This window comes from Mauremys mutica, chromosome 1 (genome assembly GCF_020497125.1).
Source record: "Mauremys mutica isolate MM-2020 ecotype Southern chromosome 1, ASM2049712v1, whole genome shotgun sequence".
Taxonomy (NCBI): Eukaryota; Metazoa; Chordata; order Testudines; family Geoemydidae; genus Mauremys; species Mauremys mutica.
In genome coordinates this window covers 145,775,543-145,786,871 of record NC_059072.1, presented here as the reverse complement: position 1 = coordinate 145,786,871, position 11,329 = coordinate 145,775,543, and the positions used below count along the sequence as shown (strand labels likewise).

General features: G+C 42.6%; 1 protein-coding gene across 1 annotated transcript; it reads left to right on the top strand.

Annotated features, from left to right (window-relative positions):
* Positions 1–1,147: 1,147 nt before the first annotated feature.
* On the top strand, positions 1,148–10,609 carry LOC123349027 (oxidized low-density lipoprotein receptor 1-like). Its single transcript, XM_044986780.1, has 5 exons — positions 1,148–1,241; positions 2,427–2,519; positions 3,688–3,867; positions 8,131–8,282; positions 10,499–10,609. Exons 1-5 carry the CDS (start codon positions 1,148–1,150, stop codon positions 10,607–10,609), a joined length of 630 nt encoding a protein of 209 aa, XP_044842715.1.
* Positions 10,610–11,329: the final 720 nt, after the last annotated feature.

Here is an 11,329-nt window from a genome sequence, read left to right as displayed (position 1 = left end):
CTGTAGGATTTTGCTTCTGCATTTATTGCTATGTGTTCTATGTCATTCTATTACAAATATACAAGATCACTATCAACCAGGGAAGGAAAGGAATGGGATACATATATTAATTTCAGAAAACTCTTTGGTAAAAAATCTCAAGAAATCTTATTGTAAAGTTAATTCAAGTTGTCTTAGAAATCAGCATTGTCTCTTGGACTGAAAGCTTGCCGAGGGACCAGGAACAAAAGCTAACAAATATAGTATATTGAATGCAGAGTATGCAGCTAAATGGTGGGGCGGGGGGTGGTTACAAGTAATCGGTGATAGTTCTCTCAGTATTTATGTGGAACAGGGTGTAACTAGCACGTTAATAAGATTTTCAAATGATCTTAAAAGAAAAGGTGTTCTGAGCTCTAGAGAAGTCATGTAAAAGGGTTAGAAATATAGATTGGGCCCAACAAAATGAAATCAAGACAAACATTTTATTCCTATACAAAATATGTGCACCTGAAATCTTGCTGACAGTCTTTACATATGAATTGTGGAGAACACGGGCTAGGTATTTTTGGTGCAGGGTTCTCGCCCTCTCACTCAAAGCCTGAGCTTGTTGACCATTGTTGCAAGAGGAAAAACCCATCTGAGTTGTTTAGGGTCTGCAGGGTGAGCAGGAGTAAAAAGTATGAAACCTTTTTTTTTTTTGCTAATAAAGACAGCAGATAAATACACACAACAGAATGAATTGGTTGAGTAAGTGTCATTTTTACACATTTTTTGAGAGTGCGATCATCCTTTACAGTTGTGTTTTTATGATAGGGTGTTGCAGGGAATAAGGTTGCTTTATTTCAGTTTTCTTAAGGTTTGTTTGGCTTTAGCTATTGATATGTTCTAACAACTTTTCTTTTCAGCTTAACTAAGTTTTCTGAAAGCAGATAAAAATTATAAGAACTACTGAACTTCCTGCTCAATATGAAATTTTAATTCATCCCAAGATTCTGGCTCCCATAGACCAATCTATTAGGGCATAAAAAAAGTTGTGATTTATTTATTTGTTTGCTTTCTGTGACAGAAATACACAGCTCTGTCATGTCAATTCCTCATTCAACCCCATCACCCACCTCAGTCCACTAAAGAAGAGTCTAAATTTTCTATCCTATATCCCCCCAGAATGAGCGAGCAGGAGGTGACCTATTCAGAACTGAAATTTCACACTCCTACTCAACAGCAAAGCAGACAAAGAGCTGAGATCACCAAAAACAAAGGTACCTTGCATTACAAGCTATTGACTCTATACGTGCTGGCGTTTTACTTAGGACCACATTAAGACATAGGCTCTATAGGCCCATGCTTAGGACCCCACCTCCTGGAGTCATGTGATTACATTAGAATCCCAGCTTTAATTAAAAAAAATTCTAGCCCTTATGTTTGTGAAAAAAGAAAAAGCGTTAAAAATTTGAATTGGCCATAACCAATGCACTTACACCTGCCTGAATCTGCAAAGACCTCGAAACAATTGGTCTGAGAAGTGTGAGCTGCCCTATTCATCATAATCGGGTGTAAACTTCAAGGCCCACTGCATTCCAACCCTACCCCAGCCATAGAGTCTACATGTGCCAGAAAAGAATGAGTGAAGCAGGGCTCGACAGCCCATTTAAGCAGATGCACCCTAGCTGCTGGGGTGAACATTGGAAACTGCCTTTCCAGCCACGTTTTACTATTCTAAAGAGAAGGGGGCTTGTGCTGGTGACCTGTCTGTCTGAGAAGGGAGTGGATTGTCCTGCCACTGCTACTCCAGATGGACAGTGAAACATGGGGGTGGGAAGTTGGAGCTACATAGGGGCCCTATGTTGTGGTCTGGCCGTACTGACCATAGTCAAAGTTCTTCATCGACTATCTGTCAATTGTTTCTAATGGGGTATTTCAGGAGTTGGAAAGTTTTATGTTTGCTTTCTATTGTGCTTGCTAATCTCATGTTACTATGAGACGTGGGATCCAAATGCAGGAAATAATCATGCAGATGTGGAGAGTTCACAGACTTACCAGCCAAAAAAGAAGTCTGTTTTCCCAACCACTCACTGGTTATCAGAATTATTGAGCATCTAATCAAAAGAAGCTCTTAATTTGCAAGTTGCTGTATTTCACATCCACCTCAATGCCTCACAGCATAAGCCAGCTGCTGGGGGTTAGGAAGAAACTTCCTATAAAGGCAGGCTGTTCCATAGTTGTCCATTATTGGGAACTTACACTGTTCTCTGAAGAACTGATATGGGCCACTCTTGAAGACAAGACAGTGGACTAGATGGACTATTGGTCTGATATTCTAAGGGAATTGCTGGGTGGGTTCTGGCTTTGAGAATCTGCTGCAATCTGGACAAGCCCCAGTCTGACCCCAGGGTCTCAGGAGAGGGACTCAGTTTGTCTGTCTCTGTTCTTGCTCTCTTTATTAGATTCTCCTTCTCCTCTGTGGAGGCTCTTTGCCATAATCTTTGGAATCCTCTGCTTGGCTTTGCTGGTAACATCAGGGTTCTTGGGTGCTCTGGGTAAGTACTATAGAGAAGACACTAAAACCCAAGTTTTCAAAAGTGGCCACTGATTTTGGGGGCCTCAGTTTTTGAGTGACCAATTTGATACACCTTGGGCCTGATATTTCAGTTGTGCTGAAACTCATCTCTCCCATTGGCTTATGACACTGGTAATGAAATAGATTTTAATCTCTGGGTCAGAAATTCAAATCCAGGTCACTCCGAGAGATTAAAAGCACAATTTTTTGCCATCTGCTGGCACCTGGATGTGAAAATGTGAATAGGTCAGGAAACAACTCATCTCTCATACCAAATGGTGTTCTTTCCAAAACAAGAGGAGGCACATCCATGGGGCAATGTAGTGAAGCCAGCAGCGTCAGTACCAGTGCTTTACCTGTGCCGCAGATAAACAATGATGACCCATACTGTTCAGGTTGGCAGTTTGTCGTATTTCAGTTACACTACATTTACAGAAAGCCAATTCAGACAAAGCTACTAAACCTACAGTGGCACAGGGGTCCCTGGAGATCCCATCTAAGAGATGGAAAATACTAGTGTGCTGATCACTGCTCATGCTATGCTACTCCATACTGTGTAGTATGAAAATCTTTGTGGTGACTGAGAACTCTGTAGTAACAATTTGAGCCCCCAGGGAACTGGGATGGCCCTTACTGGGGCACATTTTTGCTTGCCAGCCTCTCCTACTTAAAAGGAAACCTTTATCCAGTATTCCCTTAACTCTCTCCACAAATAGACACAGCATGTCTGAAATCATTTCCTATTCTTCCCACAAATGGCAAGGTACGGAAGTTTGGGGTAGGTGTGTCAGGGGAGATCACACACTGAACATTGGCATTTGCATTCAAGGCACCCAAGCATATGGCTTCACAGGAGACCCCAGATTTCCCAGAACAGGCCTTGAACATTAAAAATATTTTTTAAATGAAAGAAGAATCTTTGTCAGGCTGCGTCTGATGAAGTGGGTATTCACCCACGAAAGCTTGTGCTCCAATACGTCTGTTAGTTTATAAGGTGCCTCAGGACTTTTTGTCAATCTTAGCAGTGTAATTTTTAAAATTATTTCTTTAACATCAAAAATAATTGGAACAGGAAATAATAAACTTACATCTCTTTGTCCTTCTATCTTGCAAGCCATTGGGATATTATTTTCTGATTTTACATCTAGTATGCAGATGGCAGCAAAACTTCAGCCAGCAGCAGGGAATTCTGGAAAATCTTACCTGCCAGCAAATTAATTTGGAAAACCAAACTCGTGAGCTACAAGAAATCCTAGAAAACCTCACATGGGAAAGAGATCATCTTCAAATCCAGAATACTAATTTCTTGAAAACTTTGCAGTCAAAAGGTATAGGACCTTGCCTTTGGCAGACAACTGTGTTTCTTGTATTTAACTTTAGTCTTGGTAATTTTCAACAGAACTTCTGAAACTGCATGGAAAAAATGGAAAAATTAGTAATTTTGTTTCTAAATTTCCCTCATTTTTTGAAATTCAATTTTTTAAAAAAATCAACTAGCTCTAATGAGTATGTTTTCTAACCAGAGAAATATAACTCAGATCACCCAACCCCCAAGTCTCTGCTGGACTTGGTGGTGGTGATCAGGAGCCAGTTACAGCTCCCTAATCCTGGTGTTGGTTTTGACACAGACCCCAGCCCTGGGGGAGTTAAGGGCATCTGGGGTTCTGTGGCCCCTCCCATTCTCTCTCCAAATACGTACCCTGTGCCAGGGCTTGAACATGGTGTTTGCCAGCAGGGGACTCCCTCACTCCAAGGATATCCCTAGAAGCCAGTTTCCACCCTCTTGCATGACCAGAGTGGCAAAGGAGGGCAGCATCTACACCATGATCTGATTCTAATAGCTTCCAGCACTTCTGCAGTCCAGGCGGCAACATTTTAGCTTAATTAGAATGCTTTACTTTTATACAGGAACAGGGAGAATCTGTCAGTGTGCTCCTTGTGTACATTTTCTTCAAGGAAAGGGCTAAACAACTGATAACATACATAAGGGCCTACATTTTCCATTGGCATCTCTATTGAAGTCAATGGTATTTTGCCAGCAGAGAATTATCCCATTATGTGTTGCAGGAAGAGAATTAGATGAAAATGAAGAAAAATATATATATTTTTTATATTATAAAAACTCTTGAATTAAATTGTCAATTAATATTATTCTACCTACTCCATACAGGAACATTAAATCCTATCTCAACACAGAATATGGTTCTGAATCAACATCAGCTGCTAATGAACAGAGGCATTGAGGGGCATTATGCGAATTAACTCACCAGCTGTTCACCTCTGGAGAGCAGCATTCAAATGCTGGATTTCTAGTCACAAGTAATACGAGTTTGTTGCAAATAGTTTCTCAGTCATTATGGCCCTTATTAAACAAAGCACTTGAAGATGTGGGTCAGTCCCATTAATTTCAGTGCAATGTAAGCATGTGCTTAGGAGCTTTGCTGTATTGGGGCCAAAATAACTAAGGGTATGTCCACACTTAAAATGCTACAGCAGCACAGCTGTGCCACTGTAGTTCTTCAGTGAGGACACTGCCTCCGCCAATGAGATGGGTTCTCCTATCAATGGAGGTAATCCACCTCCCCGAGAGATGGTAGCTAGGTTCTTCCATTGACCTAGTGCTGTCTACAGTGGGGGTTAGGTCAGCTTAACTATGCTGCTCAGGGCTGTGGATTTTTCATACCCTGAGTGACATAGTTAAACTGACTTAATTTTCTAATTGTAGACCAGGCCTAAGAATGCTGTAACATGTTCAGCTTTGCTGAATTGGGGACTCTTCATGCAGTAAGCCTCTGTGTGCTTCAGTCAGCTATCTGTACATGCTATTTCAGCCAGTTCAACATTTCCCAGAGTAAACTGATTTTTGGAGAATTTTCCATCACCCATTTCAATGGATAATTCCAAACCAGCTCTACAACTTGCCTTATATAACCTTGGCATATTGACCAGCTCACAGTTTGTCTCTCTCACTAGAAAGGGAGTGAAAACTTGTAAGGGCAGCCTGGCATGCTGGAGGAGTGGGCAATTTAAACTTCCACTCTTTCTGCTTCAGCCCCTCACTCCTCCCCTTCCAGCACACCCAACTGCTTCTCTTCACTTCCCATAGCCACAGGATGCCTCCTGTCACAGGGTAGCTGGTCCTGGTCAATAGACCAGGCCTAGTGCCTCTGTGGCACAGTAGGTGAGCCTAATCCAGCCAAGTAGAAGGGATTGGGGTACATCTGGGACTATAAAGGACTGCTAGAGGCCAAGCAAAGGAGAGAGTGATTGGGTGAGGCAGTGCCTATGGATGGAAAGCCAGGGTAGAGTGGTGCTAGCTCCTGCGGTGAGTCCCAAAGGAAAGCACTAAGTGCTCAGGGAGGCAGCCCTGAGTCTACTGCTCCAAGAAGGGAACTGAGCTGACTAGAGCTGGGAAGCTGCCTGGTGCGAGGTGCTGCTAACATCCTCCCATTAACTTTCCATCCCTTTACTTGTGCGTTATGGGGCAGGGACTGTTTTTGTTTTTAAGCAGTGTTGTAGGGAGCACTGTGATACTGGAGGGAGCGTCTTTCACATGGGCTAGGAAAACAAGAACTCCTGAGGTCTCCTGCAGCAAAACCAGACCCATTTCCCCCAAACTCAATAAACAGGAATATTGTTCTAGTATCCTGCCAGGTTAACATTTGGCTAAAAAATATTGACTAACTACATTGTGCCTAATTAGATACAATTTATTCTTTACAGTCTCACATAAGCAAATTCTCATTCTCAAATATAGCATGGCTGTGCTCTTTAAAAGTTATTTCAACTCATTGTCCCTTTATAAAACAAGCAGTTTAGGATTTTTGTTTGGAAATTTCTATGTAAATGACAGCTGTCATTATTACTAAGCCAATATGCCAGGTACAGAGCTTTATTTTCAGGTCATCTGGGGTGAGATGGTCTGTCTGTAACATAACAAGACTGACAGGTTGGGAGGACACTGCCCATACTGTAAGCATGAGCCACTCTTGTAAGAGAGTAGCAGACATCTTGAGAGCGCTGTCTGCGTGTTACATAAAGTACATGAAGACATATAATGTCTAGACTGTACCTGTTCCCGGTGTATAGTGTGCTAAGCAATTTTCCAAGGAAAATGAGACAATCTTAGCTAAGTACTAATAACTAAAGCTGATCAACAAATTTCCCTCCACCATTTTGTGATGGATAATTGCCTCTCTTCTTAACTGTTCGCAGTATTGTAGCTGTGTTGGTCCCAAGATATTACAATGACAAGGTGGGTGAGGTAACATCTTTTACATAGGTGGCACATGAGTCTTTCATTTGGGGATGCTACATCCAGGAGTGCCAGAAGCTCCGTAGACGTAGGGGGCCCACTGGCGCCCAGACCATTGCCCTGTCTCCCTCTGTCCCTCCTCCAAGCCACACCCAGGCTTCCTCCTCCCCCAAAGACCCACCTGCCACTCACTCAGGGAGCAACGAAGAGCTGGGGACAGGTGGGTTTGGCAGGGGAAGCAGCAATAACTGCAGGAGGGAGGAAATCCCATAGGGGGAATATGGGGAGGAGCAGAGAACAGCCATGACCAAACAATGGGGTGAAGACAGAGAACTGCACACAGGGGCGGAGGGAGAATAGTCAGGTAGAGGGATGAGAAGGCCCAACAGCCCAGTGCAGGCTGACGTAGGAAGGGGAACGACCTCTGAGGGAGAGCATGTGTGCCCAGGTCCACATGCACATGGGCAGGAGGGGAAACACTGCAGCTGAAGGGCGGGGAAAGGCAGGTGGGCAGTGCAGCACCAGGGGTGCCAGGAGGGCTTCATGCCACTCAACCCTTCCCCCTGTGGGGGAGGGACAGATTGGAGGGGGCAGGGCCATGGTCTGGGCACCAGTGTCCCCCCTCACTTCTAGGTAGCTTCTGGCGCTCCTGCTTTCAGGGTGCAAAGGTGGCGGGCCAAGGCACCTCCAAACAGAGGTAATCCACATCTAGAATTTGCCCCCTACATGGCCAGCCTTTTTTATTTTGAAGAGGTTTAACTTCTTATATGTGCTGCCCATAATCTTTTATTGGACCAACTCCTTCTGATGAAAGATACAAGGTTTTGAGTTACAAAGAGCTGCTATTTAAGAAGAAGAAGCTGTGTAGCTCAAAAGCTTGTTTCACCAACAGAAGTTGGTCCAGTAAAAGATGATACCTCATCTACCTTCTCTCTCTCTTGTTAACAGTTTTTCTCAGAATTAGATTTATTTGAAATGTTTAATTTTTGATGAAAAATTATAAATATTATTTTTTTAATGTGCAATCATTTCCCTTATCTTGCTATCTCTTTGTTTACCCACTCATTTTCCCTTTTAATATTTTTGCCACTAAAAATGTGGGAGAGAAGGGAAATGGGGGAGGGGGAAATAAAAAAAATCTCAGGAAATTTTGAAAATGATTTTTACAATTTCTAAGGAAAATAAATTGGTATTTTTGATATTGATACTAGACATTGTAGAGTCAGAGCGTGGAGTATCAGTATCAGCTCTCAGGTGGATTTGTTGGAAAGAGAACCCAATTTCTAACTGACTCTCACTCAGATCTGACCCTCTGTACATATATTTTCTCCTGAAGGAGACAAATGCATTATTTGTCCAAAGAACTGGATACAGCATGGAAAGGACTGTTATGAACTTTCATCTGGTATAAAATCTTGGTCTGTGTGTAAAGAATATTGCTCTTCCCTGGGCTCCAGGCTGCTGAAGATAGACAGCAAGGAAGAGCTGGTAAAGTCTATTTCATTTTTTTAGAATTCCTATATATCCCAAACTACAAATAACTGATTTGTCAAAGATGATGTGTCTGATTGCCGTATGATTTTATCGGGAAAATATGTACTAAATCTACAAATTTGACTGATACAAACAACAAAATTGTCCTAACCTCTCAGAGCTATTAACTTATCACTCTCCATTCATCCCTCCATGATAGCCTTGGAAAATAAGATTTGTCTTGATAACAGTACCTTTTCTACTCACTATATGGACATTGACATGATATGAGTCCCTCATCCATACCAGCTGTATCCTCAGTTCCAAAGGGACCCTTAGTTAATCTCGTGTATTGGAGAAATGGAAAGAATTTAGAATTATCACTGATTTAAACAGTTAAAGGAATTCAGAGTATGGCTTTGCTGTGGTTTTAACACAAGTTATCTACACTTGTGTTATTTCTCTTGAGTTAGCCTAGCTGGAGTGAGAGCAGACACAGTGTGAAATAACACTGGAGCTGCTGTGTCTGCACTAGCACTGAACTCCCCTATATGTACCACCATGACTTCTGGGGGTGTATCCCATGATTCTTAGCACTGCAGTAAGCTGAGTTGCTCTGAGTTCTTTCCCAGTGAATTGTGGGAGAACTTGTCTGTTCTTTCTAGGCACATGGAGATAATTGTTCTCCAATACCTTCCCACTAGCAGCACACAAGTGGAGCTAGCCTGCATCCAAACTATAGAATCATCATGTTAGCAGCAGATGAGTTGTGTTAACTCAAGCTTTAGCCTATGCACCCTGTCAGACCAGACAACTCAAGTTAAAAGCAGTGCAATTAAGGATTTTTGTTTGTGGATGAGACTTTAGTTAGGGGCAACACCTGAATTATAACTCAAGTTAACTTTGCAATCACAAGTCCTGAGCCTGGGCAGAGCTTTGTAATTTTTGGGTTAATATGTTTTGCTTTTCTAGAGAGCCAGATGATAGGGGAATATTTGCAGGGAGAACACTCATATTCCAAAGTGGCTCATTCATTCCAAAGTGTGCTTTGATTAAGCCTACTTTGAAAGAGGAATAGATTGAAGTTCACTAGCCAACTCTGAATGCATGGCAGCAGGTTCCACATGGACACTTGCTGCTCAGCAGGCTAGTACAGGATAGGTTTTACATCCCAGCTTGCAGTGAACTAAGTGTTTATATAGACAACCCCATATTATCTCTCGTAATGTGTTGGCAATCTAAGTATCCCTTTCAATTATGATCTGACCCCTCAGAGCTAGTTGGCTATTAATGGTACACCCACAGTGCACACTGCTCCTAAGGGAGGGAATGTCTCACATCCCTCAACTCTCTGGAGCATAGATTTTGTTACCAGAAAGGGCTCCCATGCAGCCCCCTCAGGTGGAATCACTGTACCTTTAATGTATTCCTTTATGGAGAGGAGGGGAAGGACACTGGGGGAAAGTGTCTTTCTAAAACAACTCCCTCACATTATGGCCCCTTTTCTGGGTGTAAGGAATTCTGTGATTGGCCATCTGGCAGTCAGACCTACAGAGAACATTAGCCATATTCCTTTCCTTCAAATCCATATAACTATAGGAAGGCCAGAAGCAGGGGATTGAGTTGTGTTGTGTTGTTTTTTTAATTTTTGGAAAATTTATTTCCAAATTTTTGAATAAAACTATTTTGTTTGAAAACTTTCATTGACATTTTTCAGTGAAAAAATGTGAAAGAAAATGATTTAGTTTTAAATTGAAATGTTCATTTCATTTTTTTAAACACAACAAAACTCATTTTTTCAGTGTTCTGGTTTTATCTGTTTTCTGCCCCCCTCCCCTTACCTCAATCTGTTTTCCAACTTGAAAAGTGGGGAGTAAAGCAAAAAAAAAAAGGTGGTACTGTAGGGTGGAGGCTTCTCCCCCTTGCTTTCTCTCTTCTTCCCTACTTTTTACATGGGGGAAAAGAAGGAAAAATAAGAAAGTGATGAGGGGAAAAGAGTAGAGATGGAAGGGGTGAGGAGATAAAAATCTAGAAATCAATAATCAAAAAACAAACTTTTCAGTTGCCAAAAACTAAAATGGAAAATGGAAAAAAATGTAGCTAGTATTGAAGAATCCGTGGGAAACATTTTGATTTTAGTGAAACTGCATATTTTATGGAAAAAAAAATCCGTCAAATTTCTTCCAGTTCTACAATATTTTTGTGTCTCTCTCTTTTTTTCTCCTCCATAGGACTTCATAAAACCACTGACATATTTTCCTTACTGGATGGGATTGTTATATAACGAAACCAAAGGCTACTGGCAGTGGGAAGATGGTACAGCTCTCACCACTGATTTGTAAGACTTTACTATTATTTCCGTGTATTTATTGCAGAATCTTTGCTACAAAGCACACAGGATGCAAATACCAAGGGGAGAGCCATTTCTGAAGTCTGACCTCAGAAGTGTGCGCGCGCGCGCATGTGTGTGTGATTCACTGGCTCAGGCCTGCAGTGTAGCCAGGGGCGGCTCTAGACCCCAGCGCGCCAAGCAGGCGCGTGGGGCGGCCCTTTCCCGGGGGGGCGTCATTTGGCTCCGGTGGACCTGCCGCGGGACCACGGCACCCGCCGCAGTCCGCTCGTCCCGGGCTCCGGTGGACCTGCCGCAGGCATGCCTGCGGGAGCTCAACCGGAGCTGCGGGAAGAGGGGACCCGCCGCAGTCATGCCTGCGGGAGCTCAACCGGACCCGCGGGACCGGGGAAGGGCGGCGCGGCGCACCGCACTGCTTGGGGCAGCCTGATTTCTAGAGCCGCCCCTGAGTGTAGCATAAATCATCCTGCCTCCCAGTTTGTACCTAGTAGCAGAGAAGGGTAGAATTCAGCCTGGACAGAACTGGCTGAATGAAAAACTTCTAAAATGGCCTTTTAGAACAATTTTTTTTTTGAAAAACATGTTTGAAAATGTTTGCTGTTTCTGATACTTTTAATCTAAACTTTCTATGGCAATAGAGGTGTTTTGGTTTCTTTTGCTTACACTTTTTTAATGTCTTGGTCACTGAAAAATGGGGTTTTGGTAAACAAAA